General features: G+C 44.2%; 1 protein-coding gene across 1 annotated transcript in view; it reads right to left on the bottom strand.

Moving 5' to 3' along the window:
- Positions 1-778: 778 nt before the first annotated feature.
- The window catches only part of FAS (Fas cell surface death receptor), a 27,429-nt gene continuing 660 nt past the window's right edge, over positions 779-27,547 (bottom strand). Inside the window, exons 2-9 of the mRNA XM_008689606.2 lie at positions 14,921-15,086; positions 10,505-10,642; positions 9,229-9,337; positions 5,297-5,355; positions 5,074-5,142; positions 3,802-3,863; positions 3,343-3,367; positions 779-2,436 (exon numbers count right to left, since the gene is read on the bottom strand). Coding sequence (XP_008687828.1) covers positions 2,150-2,436; positions 3,343-3,367; positions 3,802-3,863; positions 5,074-5,142; positions 5,297-5,355; positions 9,229-9,337; positions 10,505-10,642; positions 14,921-15,086 — 915 coding nt within the window. The 3' untranslated portion in view covers positions 779-2,149. The remainder of the gene's footprint in view (positions 2,437-3,342; positions 3,368-3,801; positions 3,864-5,073; positions 5,143-5,296; positions 5,356-9,228; positions 9,338-10,504; positions 10,643-14,920; positions 15,087-27,547) is intronic.

Here is a 27,547-nt window from a genome sequence, read left to right as displayed (position 1 = left end):
CAGTCAGTTAAGTGTCTGACTTTGGCTCAGGTCATGATCTCAGGGTCCTGGGATCGAGCCCCAGGAAAGGCTGCCCACTCAGCAGGGTATCTGCTTGTCCCTGTCCCTCTGCCTCTGCCCTTGTTCCTGCTCTTCCTCTCTCAAATACATAAAGTATTTTTAAAAAATCAAATTTAAGGGGCGCCTGGGTGGCACAGCGGTTAAGCGTCTGCCTTTGGCTCAGGGCGTGATCCCGGCGTTATGGGATCAAGCCCCACATCAGGCTCCTCCGCTATGAGCCTGCTTCTTCCTCTCCCACTCCCCTGCTTGTGTTCCCTCTCTAGCTGGCTGTCTCTCTCTCTGTCAAATAAATAAATAAAATCTTTAAAAAAAAATCAAATTTAAAAGGGGGGGGTAGTCCAGTGGTCACAAAGTAGCCAGAATGGAAAGTATGCAGGAAAGAGCATTTTTCAAAATCCCCATTTACCTTTCTTACCAATAAAACCTACCCTTTGAAATATTTACTTTCTTACCCACATTCAGTGCCTGACATATAATCCTGTTGTAACATACCCTCCCATAACAAATAATTATGTGCTATTTGGGAGAGGTGTTCTTGGCAGTAACAGCCTACGGAGGGAATTAAGTAACTACTAAGAGGGCTTTAGAAAGGAAGTACTTTCTGAGAGACCCAAGAGAGAATCAGCGATTCATAACCAGGTTACATTTAGCAACAGTTAGAGGACAGGGAAACAAAAACAAAAAGCAAGGCCCCACCAGAAAAGAGATAACCAGAAACTCCCAAAATGTGATTTTAATGAAATATTTTATATTTCCAAATATAAGGAAAAAATATCTGCCATTGATGGAGGCCCATTAGGTGGTTCTAAATATCTGCCTTTTTTGTTTTACCTGTCTTCCATTTATATCCATATAAATAAAAATAGTATTTATTAAGATTCCTATTTAACACAAACTTCTAGACGTGTTTAAATGGAAAAGGGGAGGAAGGAGCAGAGGGGAGAGGGGCTTGTTTGTGTCAGAAGCGACAGGGAGTAACAAGGGCGTCCCTAAAGCCTGGAGATGACTTCACCCTTGCTGTGTATGCGCTGCCCTTGTAGTGACAGAGGTCACATGGGAGGTGACTGAGCATTTTGGGAAGAACAGGACAAAATAAGAATCTACATTGTCAACTTCTGTGGGTTGCTGGGTTCCCGATATGCTGCAGAGCCACCTTCTGAAAGAGCAGTAGTCTCTCCAAAACAGGCTAGAAGTTTCTACAGGCAGCCCTGGCTTTTAGGGGATCATTATGTGTTTGCTAGGCAGCAGTTCTGGGTGTGAAGATGTACAATCAAGATACATACCAGAGAGAGAACGGAGAGGCAACAAAGCCCCAGTACGACTTTCCTGAGAAATAAGTGGATTATCTCGATCCAGTAAAATGGCATCCGAGTAGAAAATATCCAAGCCTTGTAAGTCAGTCTGCCTTTCCTGCGTGAATTCAAAATTGAAATATTTCACACGGAAATGCCCATGATCTGTGCAAAGATCTTTGAGATAGACCCTTATCAAATTCTGCACTCAGATGTACACGCGAGCTTGCCTCGGATCCTGTCCTCTGGGGGTTGCGAAATTCACAGACATGGTGCAGTCTCTGGAGTCATCGTGGAGCTGGAGAGGTCATGCAGAAACCAAGTAGCCTTGCCAGTGATTGTGACATTGCAACAAAAAGTCTCAGCTTCTGTTGACTCATGGAATGGAGTCGACCTGCGGGGAGACATTTGCATTCCCGAACGCCGATTCCGCTCCTACCCACACCCTCTCGTTAGACACTAGAGCGTGCTCCTTGTCTTTTGTCCTTTGCACGCAACTTGCACACATACTGCGACATTGCTTTTACTATTAACCCTGTCTGTCTTCCCGGCAATCTTGAGGTCAGACTCCTGAGACCTTCAGGACCTGTAAACATACTAGCTCTACACATCTAACAGGTGAAATGCACACCCTGTAAAAAGCCAAGCAACGTTTATGGTCCACAGCTGGTCGGAACTTACTCAAACACTACTTTTTCTTTCTATTGACTCGTATATACTCAGGACGGAGTGAGTTGTTTTCCACTTTTGGCCAAGCTTTGTCTTCTATTTTCATGTTTGAAGTTTCCATTTTCAAGTTAGCTAGTAATGTCTCTCTGGATCATTTCTTCAATTCTCTCTGCTAGTGCACAGAAATTGGCTTTTCTGAGGCCTCTAATTAAATTGCAATATGCATCTTTCCTCCCGTGGAGTTGGTACCAATTACGGAGCAACTGGACTTTCTGTTCCGCTGTGTCTTGGAGATTGTCATTCTTGATCTCATCTATCTTGGCTTCGTTGATACCATTCTTCCGAACAAATTCTCTGACTTGAGTTATTGTCATTTGTTCAGAAACACTAGTGATATATTTACTCAGGTCGATGTCTGAAAAATAGAGGACAGTCTCTGAAAATTTGTTTTTCTGAATGGAATTCTCATTATTGAAAACCATGTTTATTTCTCTTCTAATAGTATTAAGAATACGGGCTCAGTCCTAGAGATTGGAAGAACTGGTCAGGGGAAAATGAAAACAGAATCCTCCCCCCGCCCCGAGCTCTAATCCCAGCCCCTCCTGGGTCCCCAGTACTTTGCTCTATGACGTGGGCAAGATATATGACATCTCTCTATCTTCTTTTCTTGGCTATAAAATAAGAGGGTTGGAAAAGATCACCTCTAATGTTCTTTATGGATCTGATGATTAGTGACCCACAAACCTAAAAGGCAGGCAAAGACTTTAGGATCTTCTCTCTGACTCACAGGCAGAGAGCAGCACGACTGAATGGAATCACGTGATACACCAGAGCCAGGAATACACCAGGATTAACCACACCTACAATTCAGCTTATTTAGCCCCTAAATCAATTTACTTTTTTTCCCTTTTAAAATTTTTTTTTAATTTTTTATTTTTCCATAATAATATTTTTATTATATTATGTTAGTCACCATACAGTACATCCCTGGTTTTTGATGTAAAGTTCAATGATTCATTAGTTGCGTATAACACCCAGTGCCCTAAATCAATTTAAGCAGGAGTTCTATAATACACCTGTTTGTGAAGGAAAATTCTCCTAAGTCTCCGATTGCTATCCCATTTATTTTTAACTATGAGTATTAGTTATACATTCAAACACACTGTCTGCTAAACCCTTGATGGTGAGCCCAAGGAGCTATAAGCTCGAGGAAGAGACCTCACAAGATGTCACCGAAATTAGCAACATTATTTTACTCTGAAATTGGCCTGTTAACTCCCAAGGAAGCCATCTCTGTGAAACAGAATGATAGAAGCCTTACCTGCAAAATTTATTGGCATCATTTCCTGGGGGAGACAAAAAGCAGAGGGAAGGAGCAAGATAAATTAAAATATATTTATAATATTCTAAATGTAATTGTCTAATTCTTCCTTAATACTGAAGGACGTACAATCAGTAGCTTGATGTATAAGATTAGCTAGATGACGTGATTAAGGATTCTTTTCCCCATCAAATTTTTATTCTGCAAAATTCCAGGCTTGCCAGAAACTAAGGAGTCTTAGCTTAGCCCTCTCCTACTCTTTGTTAATTGACTCTCATGCTCTTTGTGTAGAAAGGTCCTCTAAACTGGGCACCAAATCTTCGTCCGTTCTTGATGCCCCTCTAACCCGTGCACACGCACTCAAGATAAACGTTTGTTTGAAAATAAGGAGCAAAAACAAAGCTGAATTATGACTCTCTCCATTTTCTGAAGGAAGCAGATGCATGCTTCAACACCTACAGTGGTTGAGCCTGTGGATCGAAGGACTTCATTGCTTTTCTTCCTGCGCCGTCTTAACATCCCTGGAAGATTAAAGACATTTCTGTCAGACTCACATCTCAGCCTGGTAGGAAGCCCGTGAGAACAGACTCTCGCACTAAAAGAAGTGGGAGAAGGAAGGAGAAATTCGCTGAAACTTAAAGTGACCAACACCCCAAGAGGACCCATTGTCCTGATTTTGGAAATCCCACCCCGCGAGGTCAAATGTTCTAGAGATATGTCACATTTTGATGGAGCCATCCCGTGATCACACACGGGCCTATAGCATGAAGCTGGCTTTTGACTTATCATTTGGCCACCACTAGTCCCTGTCACCAGAATGGAATTGGGGGACGTGCCTGTGGTAGGACGCAGAAGCCAAAGGATACGGAAAGTTGGCATTGAAGGCCCAGAAATTCAAGTACATACAAATCCCTACAGTGCACACACTCAGTGCGTGTGTGCCTTGAAGTCAGTATGAAATGAAAGAAACAAGTGGACACATCTCCAAGCACAATGATCGTGTTTAAGCACTGAGCGTGTGTTTTTAGCTTCTAAAGGCAAGGTGACCTCTTTATCTTCACCTGACCTGGAGAAACAGTGATGGGTTCCAACGGAGAAGGAAAAATTAGATACCTCCGAGTTATTAAAACTTGACACCCCTCTGTGTTTTAGGAGTGATTTCAAGGGATTTTTCTATGGTCATCATGATGATGCCCATTTGGGCTTACCTGTTGACTTTGCTAAATAACCCTAGCATAGATTCCATTGCCACAGTATTTTAAGTTAAGGTGGAGAAATAATAATAAAAACACAAAAACAAATGGAGCCTGAACAAGGGAGAGGGAGGCACAGAGAGGACCTGCAATCAAGTGTTCTCTGCAATCTTTCCCAGGAAGATCCTTGCTCCTCGTGCTCTTTATGGGGCCATCTCAACGAGCAGTCAAGGATTCCATCTGATTCCTGACCAGCTCAGCTGCTGCTGGGGTGAAAACATACCCTTGTTCATAAGGAGGATGTGAATATCCGTTCTGAGCCCCAGAATGATTGCTCAAAAACAGTAGCCGACGGGTGATATTATCTAGTTCTTATCCGTTCTCGGGGGGGCATTTCGTGGCGGGAATTTAACAATATAACAGAAGTACCTACCTGGCAGGAGCATTCATATGGGTAGGAGACAGAGGGGAATTCTTGTGAATAACTACTTCCCAAATTATCTCAATCTGCAGTTGTTTGAACAAAGTAAGAACTTACACCAACATATTAGTGCAGCTACTAGAATCGGGATTAGGACACAAAACCACAGAAATTTGGAGCTGGATCCTGTAGGTAGAAACATTGAACATTGAATGTGAAAATAAGAAATCTTTAAGATTAAACAGAGTACTCTCAAAGAATCAAAAGGGATTGGCTTTTCTTCATATTTTACAGTAGGGATGAGAGAGGGGAGATTGTCATCATAAAAAGAAATAATAACCTTCTTTGCATTTGGTGTTGCTGGTTGGTGTGCAGCTCTCAAGGATTCCGTGTTCACACCTAAAAAAAAAACACACAAAAAAACCAAAACACTAACTGGGGCGCCTCTCAGTCGCTTAAGCGTTCAGCTCTTGGTTTTGGCTCAGGTCATGATCTCGGGGTTGTGAGATCAAGCCCCACATCGGGCTCCTGCACTCAGCATGGAGTCTGCTTGGGAATCTCTCTCCCTCTGCCCCTGCCCCTCCCCCCACCACACGCATGTCTGTGTGTGTGTGTGTCCCTCTCTCTCTCTCAAAATAAATAAATAAAATCTTTAATAAAATACAGAGGAAATTCAAAAAGCCTGGTGGACTGACTCCTTGATCATCTGCAATGACACATTCTAAAACCAGGGCCATTTCATTCATATTTGCGTCTCTGGCAAACATCATCCCTCAAATATTGCTAGATTAGCATCTAAAGTTGGTACAAATTCATAACATAATTTGGATGTTTGAATGAGAAATGTCCCAAAGAGTAACTACGTTCGTTTTAAAATACCAAGAGTTGGGGCACCTGGGTGGCTCAGTTGGTGAAGCTTCTGCCTTCAGCTCAGGTCATGATCCCACATCATGCGGATCGGGTCCCACATCGGGCTCCCTGCTCAGCACGGAGTCTGCTTGTCCTTCTCCCTCTGCCCCTCCCCCTGCTCGTGCTTTCTCTCTCTCTCTCTCAAATAAATAAATAAAATCTTTTAAAAAATAAAATACCAAGTGTTAAAGGAAAGTAATAAAATATTGACAAATAGGAAAAAGGATGAAACAAAGATTTGAGATTGGTGGTAAACTACGCTCTTAAAATCATGAACTGCCCAAAGCTATTTCAAAACATTCCCACTGAACAATTAAATGAATGGACAGCAGCCCCTGCCCACGATACTGCTTAGAAAGCTTACCCAGCCAACCCTCCGAGGTTTCCCCTCTCAGCATCAGGTGGTGATCAGAACACTCAGGAGGAGAATCCTGGGGTTTCCTTCGGACAGTCAGATTGTCAGCTTGTCTAAATGATAGCCTGGTTTAGCCCATTCCCTAACCCCGTGAGCTTGGGTATGTCACTTAACCACCGCGAGCCTGTTTTCTCATCAATAACAAGGAGACTACATTACAATAACAAGGAGGGTTATGATGAGAAGAAAATTAAATTGAGACTATGAGGTATTTAGAACTATTATTACAGTGGACCCTTGAACAATGTGGGGGTTGACTCTCTCAAAACTTGACTACTAATAGCATACTGTTGACCGAAGGCGTCCTGATAACACAAATGGTCAATTAACACATTCTGTATATTACATGCATTCTATACTGTATTCTTTCAATGAAGTAAGCTAGAGAAAGGAAAATGTTACTTAAAAATCATAAGGAAGGGGCAGCTGGGTGGCTCAGTGGGTTGAGCATCTAACTCTTGATTTCAGCTCAGGTCATGATCTCAGGGTCGTGAGATGGAGCCCTATGTTGGGCTCTGAGCTGGGCATGGAGCCTGCTTGGGATTCTCTCTCGCTCTCACTCTGCCCCTATCCTCCCCACCCTGCTCATGCTCTCTCTCTCTCTTTAAAAAATAAAAATAAAGGGGCACCTGGGTGGCTCAGTAGTTAAGCATCTGCCTTCGGCTCAGGGTGTGATCCCAGGGTCCTGGGATCGAGCCCCACGTTGGGATCCCTGCTCTGCTGGAAACCTGTTCTTCCTCTCCCACTCCCCCTGCTTGTGTTCCCTCTCTCACTGGCTGTCTCTCTCTCTGTCAAATAAATAAATAAAATCTTTAAAAAAAATTAAAATTAAAAAATTAAAATCATAAGGAAGAGAAAATACATTTACAGTGCTGTACTGTACTTAATGAAAGAAACCACATATAAGTGGACCTGCACAGTTCACACACATGTTGTTTAAGGGTCAATGTATTATTATTATTATTATTATTATTATTATTATTATTATTATTATTATAGCACATTAGTCCCTCCCCTGCAGTCCCTACTTATGCTGTCATCATGAGTCACTCTCAGCCATGGGGTGGGGGGTGGGAGCTAGAAGGGAGAGAATAGGTTAACTGCACATAATTTTAAATTTCTAGTCAATAAGAGACAGACGGCATCATGTCCCTACTTCTCAAGTCAACTAGGTGAACTCCTGAAAGTTTCCCAAGGTGAAATACAAGTTTGGGGAGAGGCACATGAATATAATCCTGAATGTTTATATTGGTACCACACAATATCTTACGGAGCACAAGCTACTTTACAACACATATCATCCAGTCTGAGCTTCACAGAAATGAGGTGGATAGGAGATGTGAACACTGTTTGCTTCCCATGAGTGAGGGAACGGATGCTCAGAGAGGTTCAGTGACCTGCTCAAAATCACCCAGTTAATCAGAAGATCAAGATAAAAAGCTTCTGCACAGCCAAGGAAACAGTCAACAAAACTAAGAGGCAGCCCACAGAATTGGAGAAGATATTTGCAAATGACACTACAGATAAAGGGCTGGTATCCAAGATCTATAGAACTTCTCAAACTCAATACATGAGAAACAAATAATCAAATCAAAAAAATGGGCAGAAGATATGAACAAACACTTTTCCAATGAAGACATACAAATGGCTAATAGACACATGAAAAAATGTTCAAAATCATTAGCCATCAGGGAAATTCAGATCGAAACCACATTGAGATACCACCTTACGCCAGTTAGAATGGCAAAAATTGACAAGGCAAGAAATAACAAATGTTGGAGAGGATGTGGAGAAAGGGGATCCCTCCTACATTGTTGGTGGGAATGCAAGTTGGTACAGCCACTCTGGAAAACAGTGTGGAGGTTCCTGGTGTTAAAAATACAGCTACCCTATGACCCAGCAATTGCACTACTGGGTATTTACCCCAAAGACACAGACGAGGTGAAGAGAAGGGCCATACGCACCCCAATGTTCATAGCAGCATTGTCCACAATGGTCAAACTGTGGAAGGAGCCGAGATGCCCTTCAACAGATGAATGGGTAAAGAAGATGTGATCCATATATACAATGGAATATTACTCAGCCATCAGAAAGAACGATTACTCAACATTTACATCAACATGGATGGAACTGGAGGGGATCATGCTAAGTGAAATAAGTCAAGCAGAGAAAGACAATTATCACATGGTCTCACTCATTTGTGGAACATAAGAAATAGTAGAAAGATATGGAACACTACATCAAAAACTAATGATGTTCTGTATGGTGACTAACATAACATAATAATAATAATAATAATAATAATAATAATAATAATAATAATAATAAAAGATTAAGTGAAATGCACAATCAGATTTTCTAACCTTGGGTCCAAATTGAGCTCTTTTGCATGAAAGCCAAGGCCTTTCATGATCTGGCCCTGGGTCCTTCTCACTACACTGCGGCCAGGTACTCTGCTCTCTGGAGTGGCCATAGGTCTCTCTGCAGATGCTACCCCCTGCCTGAGATGTCCTGCCCATGTGCGCACACCTTTCCTCTCTCAAGACTCCCGCTGTGTGTCCTATCTTCACCCGCCCTTCAGGCAGAGCTGGAATGTTCTCCATAGAACTTGTAACAGCCTGAGCACACGTCTCTTCTGGTGCTTGACCCCATAACCATTGCTTTTCTTGACTCTCTCTGCCTCATGCCTGAGAGCTTTGATGCCAGGAACGTGGCTCGCTCATAACACTTGCTAGCTAAGGCAGCATGCACAGTATCAAGCACTTAGGGGGTGTTCAATAAACGTTTGGAGACTGGACGTTTGAACGAATGAACAGTTATGTAGTGGCTTGGAGGCAAAGCAAGACTAGAACCCCCATTCTTGACTCTCAGCCAGTGCTGCTGCCCGAGGAAGACATTGTCTATCCAGGTGTATCTAGCCTCTTGATCGAAGAAAGGTGAACACTTACGTGGTGCACGGGGTACAGTGTCCGCATTCAGAGACGTTACAAAAAAAGTTTGGTTTACACCTGCACTTGGTATTCTGGGTCCGGGTACAGTTTTTTTCCACTTCCAAGCCTAGAAAACCAGTTTGCAGACTATGAATTATAGCAGCTGGGGAGCAGGGGCTGCAAGAGATTTTGACATCTACCGCTTAAGTCAGCACACCTTTTGCAGCACGGGTAGCGCGCACGTGCAAAACAGGCGACCCAGAAGAGTTTTAAGTGGACAGACAGTTCAGCAACCAACACGACCCCACTTTTGCTTAAAGAGCTCCCCTGTGCCTTGAGAGCACCTGGCTGCTTGGGTGTGGCTTGTGGACCAGCAGCATCAACCTCAGTTGGAAACCTGTTAGAAATGCAGAATGTCATGGGTGCCCGGGGGGCTCCGTCGGTGAAGCCTCTGACTTCAGCTGGGGTCGTGATCTCAGGGTTCTGCAATCGAGCCCTGCATTGGCCTCCCTGCTCAGTGCTTTCCTTTCTCCCTTTGCTCGCTGCCTCCGGCTCATGCTTGCTCTCTCAAATAAATGAATCAAATCTTAAAAAAAAAAAAAAGTGCAGAATATCAGGCCCTACTCCAGACCTAGTCAGTCAGACCAATGCCAAAGCCCTCACTCAGAGATTTTGATTTAATTGCTCTGAGGTGGGAACTAAATGTTGACATTTTTCATAGCTCCCTGCATGATCCTAATGGACCACCAGGGTTGAGAAACATTCTATTAGGGTCTGAATAGGGACAAGAAATGATTTATGTCCAGACATTTCTTGATATCCAATGAAACTGGGAGTATTTGAATCTGGGCTCTCACGTTCATAGAAATTCAGGTCCCCAGTTGGAATTATCAGGACAAAACGGATCTCCAAAGGAGGGGGAGGGGGAGCATCCCACCGACCTCTTGGGTTCCTCTGTCCTCATATCAGAGGCTTCTGAGCTCTTGCTGGCTGTAATCAGTGCACCAGTCAGGGCAGGAAAAAAAATTTCTGCCAATTTGGATAGCAGCTGATGAGCCCTGTTCACCACGTTCATATTTAGTCATTCTGGGAGAAATGCCTAGATTTGACCCACAAATGTCTAGACGGGTGATTAGCTCGGTACCTGGTCCTGCTTCACTCCAGCCAGCTCCACCCTGCCCTTTCCTCTATGCCAACACAGCACCAGACTAGGTCCCAATTTCAAATTGTGTCGTAAGTGGTTCCACATGGAGTACCATGACTGGTCTTTCTGATTGCTTTTTAAGACACTTACCGTGCTCTCCATCACAAAGTATGCATCTTCTGCATTTATCAGAAAAATGCTTCTCCTCTGTGTACTCCACCCCTTCCTGGCAGAGCACACATATTGATTCACCCCTCTCAGACTTGCAGTCGCCCTCTTTCCGCGTGCCTGCCCAAGAGAAAAACGGAGCAAGCATTGAACTTGAGAAAGACAAGGACGTGGAACAGCGTGGGATATGTGCAGGATGACAAGGGACTGGGAGTCAGGATTGTCAGACTAATGATAGATCAATACAACGGGAGAGAAGGTGATTCTAAAAATCATGTCACCAGGCAGAAAGCCTCCCAAGACAAAAGCTCAGTGACTCAGAGAATACGCCTAATCATAGGTTGATTACCAATGGGAGTACATACTTTTTAAAAGGTTAGAACGACCGAATGCACTGGAAGAAATGCCTCTAGCAACTTTCTTTGCAAGGAGGGCAGAGGTTTGTATTCGTTCCTCTTTCTATTCCTTTGTCAGGACGGGACAGAGGGCGTTTTGATGGGAAGGCATGAACATATTTATAACAAAATTTATTATCAGGTGGGCTATCTCAATCCACATGATTGTAAGTAATATTCACATTCGCTTTACTTGTCAAATAAAGGGAGTCACTGCATAGGCGTTCATAAGCAGTAGACGGCAATGCTTTCTCCTGAAAATTCATTTATTTAACAAATGTTTATTAAATGCTCCTTTCCAGGAGCCAGAGATCCTGCAGGAAGGAAGGCAAAGCCTAGGTCTGCAAGGACTTCACATTTCCAGGGAAGAAGCAGGGCAAGCCTAGATCAACGTACGATTGTCAAGTGGTGGTGAGTGCCTTGGAGAAAACTGGATTAGGGCAAGGCGATGGAGGATGAAGAAGAAAGAGACAGAAACTATAAAGGAAAATCTAAGAGGAAAGCTTTGCTGGGGGATCTCACTATTCACAGCGTAACCAATTAAAAAGACTAGGCCGAGTCCAATCTGCCCCACACACGTGTGCCGCAAAAATAACTGATGCTCTTTCCTGGGGACAGCACTTCCTTAATCCTCGTAGCATTCTTTCCAAGAAAACAAAGTACTACATAAGCAAATTATGAAACTGAACCAGGTACGATATAGTAGGCAACAAAGGAGACGATAGTTGTCAAGAGAACACAATAAATTGTGAAAACCCAGAACCAAATTCCAATACCAGGCATCATGGAGCGTCGGGGCTGTATAACATCATAGCGATGTTTAAGAACACCGAGCCAAGTGCGATTTCGTTGGCCTGCCGGTGGTATGATCCTGGCTTCTAAACAAATTGGCCCCTTTAACGAATTACCTTGCAGAATAAGAGTAGCACAATGCCTAGGCAGGCCAGTAGACACGGGGTTTTCTCTCCTCCAACGTACACAATTGATCGAAACATCAAAAATGAGTGGTTGTTTTTTTAATTAGTTTTTTTTTTATTTAAAGAGAGAGCGAGTGTGTGGGGGGGGTGTCGGGGCAGAGACGGAGACAGAATCTCAAGTAGACTCCCAGCTGAGCACGGAACCCGAGGCGGGGCTCGATCCCACGACCCCGAGATCATGACCTGAGCCGAAACCAAGGGTCACCACTTAACCCACTGAGCCACCCAGGCGTCCCTGAGTGGTTGTTTTCTTGAAAATAAGATTTTAAAATACATTTGTTTCTGAGTATAATAGTACACATGCTTAACATGGAGAACTTGGAAAAGTTAGGGAAGTATAAAAAGCAGCTATATGTCAACCATTCTGAGAGATTCACGGTTCTCGTTTTGGTGCATTCTTATGCGTGTTCACCCATGTATACATGTGAGCATATGTGCACGTAATATGCATGTGTGTGCGTGTGTAATGTACGCGGTGTACCACAGAACCCTTCTGACTGGATAAGGTGACGTGATGAGAACTTTCTGATCAGTTGATCAAAAATGTTAGTTCACGTAGGGCAACATTGAAAAAAATACTATAAATGTTTTACTTTACGAAGTATAACTGTGAAATTATTGGCCAGTCTTGTGGCATAGGAGAAAGTAATAAGAATTCCAGATTCTTCCTCAGGTAGGTGACATTCAAAATGCCTCCTTTCTTGTTTTTCTTTCTCTTCCTTCTTCCCTGCCTCCTTCCCTTTCTCCCTCCCTCCCTTCTTTCCTTTCTTCCCTTCTTTTTGATGGAAACAAAGCCTTACAGATACCAATAATTTGTATGACAAGCTTTCAAGGGTTTTCTGATTTTTCTGTTTATTTTGACCTCATCTCATTCATCAACAATTCTTTTAGCAGCTCCCCGGACTGAAATCCTCCAAGCATTCAAACGAGCGTACATAGAAATAAAATCTGTCTTTTCTCTGTATTCGTATGGCATTGGTTTATATAATAGTTAAATTACATATTAATATCACAACACCAATAAGCATAAAGACTCAGAAGCAATTTGAATAGTGATAAGCCTACAATTTAACAAGAGGGAATAGAAGCAGAAAGGGGAGTAGCGTGGGTTGGACACCTGCAAGGCTTCTTAGAGATGGAGCAGAGAGAGTCAGTTAGTCCAGCAGGCAGATCAGTTAGAAATCCCTTGGGAGGTGGGGCTGGCGTGGCTCAGGAGATTAAGCATCTGACTCTTGGTTTTGGCTCAGGTCATGATCTCAGGGTCGTGAGATCGATCCCTGCATTGGGCTCCCTGTTGGGAGTGGAGCCTGCTTGAAATTCTCACTCTTCCTCCTCCTCTCTCTCTCAAAAAAAAAAAAAAAAAAAAAAAAAGTCCTTCGGGGAATTTATACATTGAGGCTCATTTCAAAAATATATGAGAAAACATGATATAATTTTGGAGACATTCAACTTTTGAACCCTCCACAATGTAACTAACCAATCCCACATCACTGAGTGTCACAATGGAGTGTCACGAATACATTTTCCTCTGACTATTTTTAAAGACATTTTCCCCATCAATTTCTTACTACATCAGTAGGCATGAACATTTCAAGCTTTTGACCCACATGTCCAAATTTCTTTCTTAAAAGGTTGTAAGAATTGACCTTCCAATTATGGTTTATGGGAGTTCTGATCTCAAAAGCAAACCCACCAGTGTCAAAAACACTTCTTCGGTGAAAATAAAGCACCACGAAAGCAAAGCAAACAGACAAAATTCCTTGACAGTTTGGTAGAAAGCATCTTATCTTTGTTTGAATTTGCATTTTAGGTTTTAAACATAGGAGGAAGGACCTTAAGTCCTGGGGCAAACGGATGATGTTCGGCAAGTTATAAAAAGGCCAGGGAGTCGTCCTCTGTTCGTTTTTGGAGCAGAGTAAATGTAAATAGGCTGAAGTATACATGGTTTGGATTATAAGGGGGGTTTTCCATGAGGGTTATTAAAAACCGGACAGGAGGCCAGGGGACACTGGCAGAATCTTTACGAACAGGACCTAAGCCTGCTCAGCCGCGTGGGTGCCGGAAGCCTGGGACGTCACCGCGAAAGCTCCGGCATCCAGCCCTGTCTGATTCTGCTCAGCAGCAGCGACTGCTGCTTCTCCCTTTCTCTTCCTCTCTTCCTTCGCAGCGCCGCTGAGAGGGAGTCATAGCTGAGCCAGACCGTCGTCAGCTCTAGTCCATGCTGAAATAGAAGATGTGCACCTCCGCATTTGGCGAAGCTTCTCATTTGCTAGTGTTGGAAGGATTTCTGATCTGAAATGGGTTTGCTTTTCAAAATTCTGGTGTTAAAAAATTGCTGGGTTTTGTCCATTGCTTTTCTAGCTCACTTAGTTTCAGCTGCAAACATGCAAATGTATTTTGCAGGCGTCAGAGACCTTCTGACTGAAAGGAATTGCTTAAGGCTGGAGGTCCCTCGCTTTCAGAGCTCCATGGGTATGATGATACATTTTATTTATTTATTTTAAAGATTTTCTTTATTTATTTGACAGAGAGAGAGAGACAGCCAGCAAGAGAGGGAACACAAGCAGGGAGAGTGGGAGAGGAAGAAGCAGGCTTCCCGCTGAGCAGGGAGCCCGATGCGGGGCTCGATCCCAAGACCCCGGCACCACGCCCTGAGCCGAAGGCAGACGCTTAAGGACTGAGCCACCCAGGTGCCCCATGATGATACATTTTAATCAGTTCCATTGTGATAAGCTTTAATAGTCACAAAGGAGTCTTCTTTTGCTACTGAAAAATGGAACGAATGAGAGAAATCCTCTCACCTCAGGGGGACATGTCATTTGTAAATTCTTTTCTTCATGTCCACAACAAGCAGGATAAGGCTGAACTCAACTAGTCTCAGGAAAGTAATGTCCTGGTTGTTTTTCTTCCCAGTCATGCTAGAATGCAGGAGAACCAAGCACTGTAGAATCTTCTCTCCATTATTACTGCATGCTACTCCTCACCCTGATTGTCAAGCTAACTGCTGGCTGTTTGGTCGAACATACCAGGAGGACATGGCTGACAGCAGAACGTGTTCCCACGATGCAGACCTTCCGGGCACCCCGTCTCCCTTATGGTAATGTTCTTCCCCACTCTCAACAGCTTGGAGCTGACGGCCGTTGCTTGAGCGTCGACACCTTTAGGCCATGGTCTGGCGATGGAGGTAAGTATCTGTTAAAGGAAAGCACGAGGAGCATTTTACTGACTTTCCAGCTAGACAACTTGGACGACAAGTGTAAGCTGCCCCAGATGGCTACGTTTGTGGTTGCACAGGCTAAATGCACGCGGGGCTCCGTCCCTCTGCTCACGCATCTCCTGAAAAGGAGCACACTCATTACGTGACAGTCCGACCTATTCTAGAAACAGCATCGTGGATGGTAGGAGCCAGGGCTATGGGCTCAAAAGTGAACCGTGGCTCTCACTTACAAACCCCATCACTGTGGGTAAAGTCATTTAAATTCTCCCAGTCTCCGCGGCTTTATCTATAAAGTGGAAATAATCTCCCCTTCATGTGATCATTAGATGCACCTAAAGTTCTTAGTGCGATTTCTGGCATTATAAATAGGTGCCCGGGGAATGGTATTATTATTAATTTATTAATAATAAATTTAATAATAAATTAATAACAATAATATATAATAAATATAATATTATAAATATAAATAAATATAATAAATAATAATAAATTTAATAATAAATTTATTCATTAATAAATTTTATTATTGTTATTGTCATAAAGTTCTAGTGAGGAACAACATAGTCAAGCAGGAAAAACCATGAAGTTTCAAAACAACTGCAGCGCGACTCCCAGCTCTGCTGCCAGCAGTTCAAGCAAAGTATAGACCCAGGTGACCCTCAGTCGCCTGACCGGTAAGTTACGAGGATAAAAAGTGATAATTTCTCCCAAACCTGGTACTTAGCTTATAGCATGTTCCATCTTCCCTTTTATATGTAACCGCAGAATAAACAATTTTGATGAAATCCTGTCTGGTTAACCAATGATACAATGAATCTCATGGGATTTTCTTCACCTTTGCTCAGGAAAAAAAAAAAAAAGAACTTCTTTTAGTGGAGAACCAATCTTTAATTTATTTGGGGTTCCTTTCTTCTGGAGGTAAAAGTCCATCTGTCTAAGTGGTATTGTGTCAGACTTATCTCATGAGTTATAGACTAGAATTCCTTAGAAAAATGAGCCCTCTAAAATGTATGGAAGCATTTGGGGATAATCTCTGATTGATTCCTTTCTTTGGTTTCCCAGGTATATTTTGTCTCTCTAACCATAAATATAAATTTTAGGTGGAATATGTAAATTCTATTGCTAAGCATCAAAAGAATTTAAACTATTAGTTCTGAGGATTTTTCTGAAGGTCATTTTTCACAGTTTTCATGGCATATATAGTTTTTTCTGCTTTCTGGCATAGTAATAATACTGGCATCTTCTGAGTCAAGAGAACTAAGCGTTCTTCATGTAGAAACCATTGCCACGAAAGTCCCTCCCTCTTCCCTTCTAGCCCTTCCCCCTTTGTCACCCAAGCCTGTATCCCGTCAGGTCACAGGATACCACGGCACCTCCAAGGAGGGAGGGTTGAGGGAGATGTGGTTGCCTACTTTTCCTCTTGGGATGGACGTCTTTAAAAATGCGTTCCTAAAATTCAGTCTTCCAAGAGGGAAAATGACACCAAAGCATCAAGACAATATCTCACTTGACCAGGGACACTTGCCAGCAAAAGGTAGACCTAGCGCTTCTCCGAGTCTCCAAACAACTTCCATAGTGTTCTTTCCCTCCAGCCAAGAGACAGGTGAACTTACCACGGGCTACAGCTAGCTCTCTCTCTCTCAATAAGAATAATTCTACGGGGGCGCCTGGGTGGCACAGCGGTTGAGCGTCTGCCTTCGGCTCAGGGCGTGATCCTGGCATTATGGGATCGAGCCCCACATCAGGCTCCTCGGCTATGAGCCTGCTTCTTCCTCTCCCACTCCCCCTGCTTGTGTTCCCTCTCTCGCTGGCTGTCTCTATCTCTGTCGAATAAATAAATAAAATCTTTAAAAAAAAAGAATAATTCTACGTACAGAACACCTGAAACTGGTATCCAGATCAGAGGAATAATGCCTAAATATGCTGGCTTCACTGCCTCTTGGACCCAACAGACATTTCTGGAGCAGCTACTATGTGCCAGGTTCTGAGACTACAAAAGACAAGTAACATCGATTGTTATAGAATGGGAATATTAAGTTTCTTTGAACTTAAGAACTTTGAACAAAAGGTCTTTATTAGCATTAATCTCTCTTTTCATGGTGACAGTTCCCCACTTTTACTTTATCTGGGGGAAATTCTGTCATCCTGTTAATATCAGCTCCTCTTCTAGAGCAGAGAATAATAGCTAATGCATAGTAACGGAATTGGACATGCGAGGAAGTAATAACATGATGGAAAGCATACCAGAGTGTGAACTGCTAAGATGGGAAGGACTTTCAAATGAAAATCTTTCAAATTGTTAGGATCCTCATTCTGTAACTATCTGGTTGTTCTATCTGATAGGGATTAAGCATACCAGCCAGCTAGCCTTCCAGATACTGCCAGCACATGAAAAGTCTGGAACCAATATAAAAATCTCTACAGGGGTGCCTGGGTGGCTCATTCTGTTAAGTGTCTGACTCTTGGATTCTGCTCAGGTCAAGATCGCAGGTCATGGGTTTGAGCCCCACCTCGGGGATCCCACTCAGCAGGGGGTCTGCTTGAGATTTTCTCTCTCTCTCTCTCTCTCCCCCTTTGCCCCACCCCACCGTGCTCAATCTCACTCTCTCTCAAATAAAATAAATAAACCTTTAAAAATATCTCTCCATAGTTGGAAGAGACCAGTGAGTCCTGTCTGCAACAGATAATGGAAGACTGAACTAAGCAAACCCAACTGAGTAGAAGAAATTCTTTTCTATTGCCACCCAGCCCCACTGCTGTGAAGAGGGGATTAACAGGAAGATACTACTTGCCCTCCTCTTTCGAATCTGGTGTCCCGCCAGAAAGTGAAGAAAACGGCACAGGTTTAAACCCAGAAGAGATTGATAGGGATTGAGCAGGCCAAAACTGACCAGCAAAAAGCAGTGAAAGTTGATGCTCAATCCTGTGTGTGTGTGGGGGGGGGTGTCTCCGATGGCCTCAGGGGCCTTTTCCTCCTCAGTATTCTAATTCCACTCAGGATTCCTGAGACAATATTACGAGCAGGTCTACAATTCCTGGCTTAGGTGATAAGTGCTCAGGAGAGCAGCACATTTTACGTTTATGGGTTGTGATACTGATGCTATTTCTGGAAAACTCTGCACCCAGTCAACTTTCTCCAGTGGTCTAAAACAAATGTATGCTCCCGCTCATTCTGTTTTCTTTTGGAAAAAGAAAACAAAATGAAAAAACTGAAGTTTTTCAGTGGGAATCGAAATCCACCTTCCAAAATCCATCCAGAATTTGAGGAATGCGAAGGCTGGGGCAGAATGCTGGAAGACAGGGGCATCACGGGCCACGAAGGGCAGACAGCAGCACCAAGCTCATCTCATAGTTGGTCACATCCGCTTCACAGAGCTGAATTTCTGGAAACAGCTCTTACTCTGTTCAGCATCAAAAACTTACTTTAAGTATGAAAAAGGAGGCCGGTCCGAAGAGCACATGGTGGCTGACGCGTGGGGTGAGGCAGGTGCTGCATAGGGCTTGTATTTGCTTTTAAATTGTTGCATTAACTCAAGTTTGCAATATGCAAAGATTTAACCCAAACCGTCCAGGCAGGAACTGGGGCATTTTGACTGTGACAAGGCAGGAAACCCACAAAGAATGAAATGATCTGAATGCTCAAAAAACTTGTTTTCAGAAAAGCCAAAAAGGCCAGAAAATGGATTAAATTAAAGGTCTGAAAAATGTGACTAAACTAAGTCAGAGGATCACCAACTGGGAAAAAATGAGGAATAAAAATAGTTTGACATCTCCAGCATCCTAAAGATGAAAAAGTCAGAGAAACCTCGACTGTTCATTCTGCTGGGAATATTCACTAATCCATTCATCAAATTAACTAATTGAGCAAACGCTTCGTTGGGCACATACTCTGGGCCAGACAGGTGCCTGGGAACAGCCCAGTGACCAGAGGAAGACTCTGCTCTCATAGAGTTTATATGTACGTGAGGTATGTCAGGGTTCTCTAGAGGAATAGGACCAAAAAGGTGTGTGTGTGAGAGAGAGAGAGACACAGAGTTGGGGGGGAGGCTTGGCAAGTCCAAAATCTGACAGGATAGACCAGGAGGCTGGAGAGTCAGGAAGCATTGCAGTTCAAGCCCAAAGGCAGTCTAGAGGCAGAATTTCCTCTTCCTGAAGGGACCACAGTCTCGATGCTGTTAAGGCCTTCAACTGATTGGATGAAGCCCACCCACATTAGGGAGGAGAATCTGCTTTACTCAAATCTACCACTTCCAATGCTAATCTCATCAAAAAACAACAGCAGCAAAACACAAAAACAGAAACAAAAACACACCGTCACCAAAACATCCAGGATAACGTTTGAGCAGACGTCTGCGCTCACATCTGAGTCACAATGACACACGAAACAACGCATCACATGCAGGGGGATGGAGAACTTGAGAGATAGGCGCCCCGCCAGGGAGGGATACGTGCTGTGGAAAGCGGTCAAGCCAGCTTAGGGGGCACAGAGAGGTTGAAGGGTGGGGCAGGGCTGTGTTAGAAAGCTGGTCCGGGAAGGCCCCCGAATGAGAGGATGTTTGCGCACGGCACTGGAGGAAATGTGGGTAAGAGTTGGCTTTCGGGAAAGGCTTTCCAGGAGGGTCAGACCCAGGAGAACCTGGCCTGCCCGAAGTGGGGAAGAACCTCAGGTCCTTAGCAACACCATCATTAGCAACTAGCTGTGAAGATAAGTAAAGATCTCTGTCTCCGGAGCTACCCAAGTCAGCAACCTTTTGCCGACGGAAGCCTCAGCGGGATTATCTGGCCAACCTTAACCCTAGAGGCCGCAGTCTCCTGGACTCCTGAATGTCAGAGCAGGGGAAGGACCATACACACCTGTTCAGCTGCAAGACAGATTTTAAAAAATGGACCATCTTGGGTCTTTCATTATCTATAGGATGTTAGTATTTTCTGCAAGTCAGAAAATGTGCTTCTCTCTCTCTGGACTCACCCATGAAGATGTGAAGTGAGAGCTCCTGACCCTGGAGGGTGGTTTTCTCTTATCCCCAGGACCTGTGCCTGGCCTGCAACAAAGGGCCTTAATATATCTCTCTTCGTGGTAGTTATGGGAAGCTTTTGCATGAGGAATTCTTACCATCTTATTTTATGGTTGAGGAAGCTGAGCACAGAGTATGGGAAATGACTTGTGCAATAATCCACAATGAGGAAAGGCCAGGGGAAAAATCGCACCTCTGACCCAGACCTGGGCTCTGTTTTCAGGTGCTGTATTAGTTTCCTAATTATTTCTATTCCATTTAGGTGCACAAACAACTCAATTCGTTTCAGACAGTGAGTTGTTGACAAAAAGCCTGAGTGTTAATTATACAAAGAACCTTCAGGGTGCCTGGGTGACTCAGTCTGTTAAGCGTCTGCCTTCAGCACAGGTCATGATCCCAGGGTCCTGGGATAGAGCCCCACGTTGGGCTCTCTGCTCAGCAGGGAGTCTGTTTCTCCCTCTCCCTCTGCCTGCTGTTCCCCCTGCTTGTGCTCTCTCTCTCTGTGAAATAAATAAATAAAATGTTTAAAAAAAAGACAGAGAACCTTCAACGCAAATGCATATTTCGGGTGGGGGAGGGGGTCTGGCAGGAACTCTCTGAGAAACAGAAGTCAGTCTCAAGTGTATGTAAGAAGGCTGTAGCAGGGACCCCAAGGCTCGGGTTCTGGCTGGCACGGAAGGGATGTGGAAACTTCGCACCCTTGGTCTGCAGCTCGGAAAGAAGTAGGTTTACACCTCCCTTCCTCCAATCTGGGTGCTGAGTTTCTGAGAATAGCCACGATGCCCGCTGGGACTGCAGTCTCTTGCAGGGGTGGGGGTCTGAAACGCACAAACAGAAACCCCACGTCTTCCTAGACTAGAGTCTTGGCACTGGCTCCCTTTGAAACTCAGTGACAGGGCTGCAAGAGAGTTTGTCCCTTGTATCAGAGGATGAGGAATTGAGAGAATAATTGGGTATTCCTTAGTTATCTGTATCAGGGATGGATCACTTTTCAGAGACAACCAGGTCACTCAAGACAAGAAATGACACAGGCAGAGCCAGACCCAGAAATTGAAGACTGCCCCCCACCGCATACCTCACCCTGGTTGACAAGCTGTCCGCCCGTTCCCAGGACTCACAACCACTGGAGATGTCACGTGGCAGTTACAAAAACAGTAATATCTCTGTGCCTGAATTAAGCAAACTATTGAAGAAACAGAAACTACCTTTGGATTACACCAAAGAATCAATTGCCCTAAGAGATAAGCTAGAATTTGAAAAGGAAGTAAGAAAAAAAATAATAAGTTTTTTTTTTCCTGTTCTTAGTGAAGCTCGAAGCAAACAGGAAAATAATTTTTAAAAGCAGCAAATTAAAAAAAAAAAAAGACACAAGTGAAAAATGCAAGGATGGCAAGAATGACTAACAGATGCCTGCCGAAGAGTCAGTGAATTTTTTCAAGACTGAGCCCTGTCCTCTGCTGCTGAGGACGTAAATGGCACGAGAAGCAGCTCGGCTGACTACTTCTGCTCGCTTGCTTGCTGTTTGGACTCTTATTGAGAACACGTGAGAAGAAAGAAATTCTAAGAAGACCATTTCCGACTATGACAGGCATCGCTAGTATATTTGTGTCAAACTAAGGAAGTAGTAGGGACATTTTGTGGCAGGTGCATTATTGAAACACTGAGATCCAGAGAAGTAAGAGAAAATTTTCTTGACATGAAAGAGATGAGTGAGGATTCCGTTCCTTCTTATTTTTTCAAAACGTGTAAATAAAAATACACATGGTAATCTTATGCCCGGAGTGTCTTCTTTCTTTCTTAAGGCCAGTTTCTGGGGAGACCAGGAGAGAGAGAGAGTTGAGGCAGTGGGTGTAGACCTCTGAGTGATCAAGCAATACATAAAAGAGAACGAGGGAATCTAGCAAATTCTCCCTGGGATTAGATTTTCAGTTTAGTGCTAGAGTTAGAAAAATAGTCTTCAAAACTGTGACAGACCTCAGAATCGCGTAGTGATTCACTAAAAAAAAAAAAAAAATACTGCAGGTCCCACCACAGACGTAAAGACTGAGGGTCTCTGAGATCGTCAGCAAGCCCTCCGTTCTGTGGATGGTCACCACAGCTGGAGACAGCCCAGCTAGAGGACAGCTGAGGGCAGCAGGCCACTGCACTGACCCGTGAGGCGCTGAAGAGATTTACAGACCAACAGCCTCTGTGGTCCGCGCTTGCAAATCAGAAGCTGACTTCTCACAGAGAAGTAATGACTCTTCCCAGAAACAGGCCGGAAGGAAAAGAAGCCATCTTTGGTGGAGGAAACAGATAATGGGAGGGCTACAAAATCCTAAACTAGAACCTAGAGTTCTTAACTGCCCAGGGGGGCCAAAGAAGTCACACGGGAATGAGGCGTCCACGTGTCATGGGCAATAGGGGAGGAGAGGTTCGTCGAAATGGAGAGGGCCACCGGGACCAAGGGCAGGAGAGCGGGGCCATGCGGCAAGTGGGCCCAGGTCTTCCATTTTTTCCACAGAAAGCAAAATCCTCCAACATTTAGGTGGCAGCAATATTAAAAACAGGTACTTACATATATATTTACTGTATGTGTCACTACCATGCAGGCTAAAAAAAACAAAAACAAAAACAAAAAACCCCACATAGTCTGGGGCAGTGTCTGGTCAGGCCTTGAAATCAGGCCTAAATCTATTAAGACTTCCATACGAAAAAACAGTCTACTTTGGAATATCTTGTGCAGGCGGTTAAAAACGGAAGCTCAGGCAACAGCAAGGGGCAAGAGTGTAACCCACGTGCTCTGAGAACGTATTCTCTCTCTCTCTCTTCCAAAACCTCTGCCCTCCGAAATCAAAAGTATCGATGTTTCTAACATCTCATATTTTTATGGTCTCCCGGAACACAGAAGTGAGTAAGTCTAGAATCTTGCATGACTTGCCAAAGGGCAGTCCGTCATGAATGCCTCCAGAGCCAAGTTGATTCTAATTTTGCAAGTTCATCCCAGTTCGCAGCTTAACAAAACCTACAGTAGGTCTTGCTCGCCTCGCTGGGCTGGCCTAGTGAGCTGCAGTCGGATTCGTTAGTTTATAAGGCTGGCCTTGCTCAACATGCCTAACCACATAGTAAATCATTATCATCCTTACACTTAGTGGAACTCGGGCCGGTGGTCCAACATAGACCCCTGTTCCTAAATGCCCAAGATGGGAGTGGCTTGGTTCCACTCCAAAACAAGAAGGGAGCAGAGATCTAAGGGGAAAAGTAGCTCATTTCCTTCTGGCAAAGATGGAGCTGCCAATCCTGTAACGATCACTTGCTCTCTAATCAGACCATCACCACTTACATCTCACGTCAAAGAAAATAGAGGTTGGCAAGTCACTGAATTACTTGCTCCTGCTTGAGACTGAATTCAAGAGACTTACTTAAGAAGCTAAAGGCGCTTTATTTCTCTTTTTAAAGCAAGGGTCTTCCAGAAAATGAAAAGGACCTTCTAGGTAGTTAAATGCTGCTTTTCCACTTGTGTGAACAGATACACACAGATAGCAAAAAGAATACAAGCCTATGCACTAAGATACTGACAATAGTTCTATAAATAGGTTTTTTTTGGTAATAAGATATATGTGGACAGATTCCAGTACAATTAGAAAAGGTTTCTTTATAATAATAGATTACTAAAAAAAAGAATAAATAAAATAATAAATGATAAGAATTATAGAAATTCAAGTTCATTGAATAAATGCTCTCTCTGTAAATGCATCCAATAAAAATTACAAGATAAAAATTGTGCCCCGGAGAAGTGACAGAAAGCAGACTATAAACAGCACAGAATAAACATGCAATTATTTACAGATGTAGACAAAACTAAAAGGCCATAAGAAAAATATAAAAACTCTGGCTTTAGGTGATAAAGTAAGGAATAACTTTACATTTTCAAGAATTACTTTTCATTTCACATCATCTGGTCAGTTTCTCTCTCTATATCTATTTAAAGAGAAGAAAGAGATTCACTGTCCTAAATTTGGTTTCGATTTGCTTTTTATTTCTGGATCCACTTTTTAAGTGTGTCCTTTGATTATTTTTCATCATAAGGTAATAGTCTTCAGTACCTATTACAAAACATGTGCTCACTGAGGGACTTTTGGGACCCAAGATAATTTACCAAAAGGCACTTTGCTCACTAGGGGTTTTCAAGTGGGGGATTTCCTTATTCAGGTTTTTAAACATCTCTTAAATGTTGGCCATTTTCTCCAACTGCCGGTTGTATTATAGTCATCTGGTTTCCCTTTAGCATCTAGAAGCCTTCGGAGAGATTCCTTTGAGATACTGACAGTTCCACTGTAAGAACTATTTAGGAGTAAATTACTTGCCTAGTGTCCCAAAGAGACTTACACTCAAATCCTGGGTCCCCTTTGCCTCTCACTATTTCACCTTCCCCCTCTAAACTTAGGGAGAGAAATGTAACCTCTTTTTCTACATTAAACTCTAATTTGCCACTAGGGGTGGTAACTGTATGTCAGAGATGGACAAGAGGAGACTTCCTTCATCTCACAGTGGCCCTGCTGGGCTCCGTGTACCAATTTCATTTCTGCCTCCCCATCTTGCCATCATTTATAAATTGGTGTTTTTCCCTCCAGGTTGTTATTGTTTTAAATTACATTTCATAATTTTGTTTTGGTCTAAAAACTTTTCAAGTCCTTTGTGATATAAGTAAAACCCATTAAAAAAAAACCATTTCACGTTTCTGAGGCCGGTTTAAGGAAAATGATTAAATTAGGAATTAAACAACTGTCTTTATTTTTCCACTAAAAATCTTTCATTGGATTCTTTATAAATACACTGGTTTCTTTTCAAATGCCCTCTCCTTTCCCTTGACCATAATTTGAAGACAACTGCTCTAAGAAATGTAGAAGAAATTCAGTATGTAATAACTGCCTGACCACAGGCCTCAATGGTATAAATAAAAACCTATCAGAGCTATGTGCTAAAAGAAAGAGAGAAAGAGAGAAAGAGAGAGAGAAAGGGAGAAAGAAAGAAAGAAAGAAAGAAAGAAAGAAAGAAAGAAAGAAAGAAAAGAGAAGAGAAGGATGCATTGCCCACAGCTATTTCTCACACAAATTTCTATATTAGGTCTGACTCTTTTTCAAAGTCTCCTTCAGACATTTGTGATTGTTTGGGGATTTCAAACGTATTTCTTGGTACCACAGACACAACGGCTAGGAACTAGAGGAGAGAAAACAAACACCAAGAGGATAGAAAGAAGGGAAGCACAGAGGTAAGGGACAGCAGGCAGGAACGGAGACCAGGACCCCAGAGAAACAAGGAGGACAAGAGAAGGAGGCAGCTCCCTCCCACCCACGCAGCCCACTGACTGGTCAAACCAAGTCTGCTTCTGTTTTATTATTCTTGCTACTACTAAGGAAGCACTGCTAAGTGCAAAGGCACAAAAGCAAGTGTTTGCGGGAGACACCGGATGACACGACAGACAGCCTGGAAACTTAAGAATAAGGTGTGCTATTGGGCTAGTGGTGGGCGCAAGGCATAAATTTAAGAGTCATGTCAGAGGGGCAAAGGGAATATACACAATAAAATGTAGACAGTGATTATCTAAGTGATAGGGTCATGTCAGATTGTTTCCAGATGAAAGAATTATTTGTCTGCATTTAAAAATTTTATTTAATAAACCTTAAATTTCTTAATCTCCTAGGCCATATATTATATGTAAACATAATAAATGTTTAATTACAGATGTTATAATAATAGGTACATACAAATAAAAATATACACAAGTGTGTGTGTGTGTGTGTGTGTGTGCATTCTTTCAGAAAAACGAAGTGTCCTCGGTGCTTTAAATATGCATCTCTGGAAAGATGCTAAGTGTAACCCCCTCCTGGCTTTGATAATTCTGCTATGCTTACTTGTACTGCTGTCTGGAGAACTAAGAGAGATTTTCCAAAGTAACCAACACTGCGAAAATGCAGTGGTTAGGGACAGGAAGAAAAGAGAGCGGTCTGAGTTGTACAAATAGTTCGATTTTGAATCTTACATTTTCTCTAGGAGTTTCTAAAGGAACCCAGCTATTGCACAGTACTTCCAAAAGAGCCAGTGAATTGTGTTTTTGTTTTGTTTTTTGTTTTTCTTTTCCTCCCCAATCATAAGATGGTTCCAGACATCACTGCCTTTTTCCTTCCAACTTTGGGTGTAGTCTGGAAACCAGGTGCCATCAACAAACTTGCCTGGACTTTGGAAATAAGTCTAAATTAAGTCCCAGCTCTGCCACTTAGACGCGCTGCGCGAGCTCGGCTGCTACTTGAGCTTTCCGGCCTCCATCCGGCCCTCTGTGAAACGGGGATGAAGGCATCGCCCTCAGCCCGCGGCGGACGCGCCGTTGACACACGGTCCCGGCACGGTGCGCGGAACTCGGGGCCGGTCCCCATCAAATGAAAATCCACGGACTCTCGGGGGCTTCGGCACTCAAATGCACCGAGTCTCTGGGACTGGCCACCACGCCGGCAGTCTTGCGCCGGGGACTCTGCCAGGGAGGGGGCTGCGGCCGGGCTTCCAGGCCAAGTGCAGGCGCGCGGGGGCGTGCGCGCCGGCAGCAGGTACCAGCGCCCTGGCCCAGACCGGCCTTATGGGTGCGCGCGAAGAAGACTGCAAGAAGACAAGGAAGGGCAAGAGAAGAGAAGAGAAGAGAAGAGAAGAGAAGAGAAGAGAAGAGAAGAGAAGAGAAGAGAAGAGAAGAGGAGGAGAGGAGAAGAGAGAAGAGACCTGAGACAGTGACTTACGGTCTTAAGGAGAAGTATTCCCGGAAGGGAAACAAGAACAGTTTCTTTTTCTGAGTGGTGATAAGAAGGTAAACAAGCCTCCAGAGGCGCATTCAGCCCCAAGATAACTTTTCCGAGAAAGAAACGGTTTGGTCTGAAGTCTCAGGTTTCCCACTGCCCGGGGGCCGCTTTCTTCCCCAGATCTGAGAGCGAGTGGAAAACGCGCGCTGGGGACCGGCCGCAGAGGGCGCGGGCTGTGCCCCCCCCACACCACCCGGGGCTCGGTCACCACCCCGCCCCGGGGCCGACGTGCGGCGGGACAAGCGGCGCTGCTCCCGAAGATCCCCTCCGTTCCCGGCCCGCCCGGCCCGGGCCCCGCACAGCCGTCCCCGGGGAGGGGCGCGGGGAGGCAGCGGCTCCCAGACCCCGCGGGCACGGAGAGCCCCAGCAGCCCGCGGCCAGGCCGCCCCACCCCCCGCCCTGCGCCCGCCGGCGCGGGGCCGGAGCCACTCACCAGACACGGGACGGCCCAGGTCCCCCACATGGCTGCGGAGCGCCCCGCTGGAGAGCCAGCGCCTCTGCGCCTGCGAGCGCCGCCGGCCAGCAGCCCCGGGAGGAGTGCCAGCCGCGTGGCCCCTCCCCGAGCCCCGCCGGCCCGGGATCAGCTCACCGCCCTGC

This window comes from Ursus maritimus, unplaced genomic scaffold (genome assembly GCF_017311325.1).
Source record: "Ursus maritimus isolate PB19 unplaced genomic scaffold, ASM1731132v1 scaffold_7, whole genome shotgun sequence".
Taxonomy (NCBI): domain Eukaryota; kingdom Metazoa; phylum Chordata; class Mammalia; order Carnivora; family Ursidae; genus Ursus; species Ursus maritimus.
This window is presented reverse-complemented; position numbering and strand designations above follow the sequence as displayed.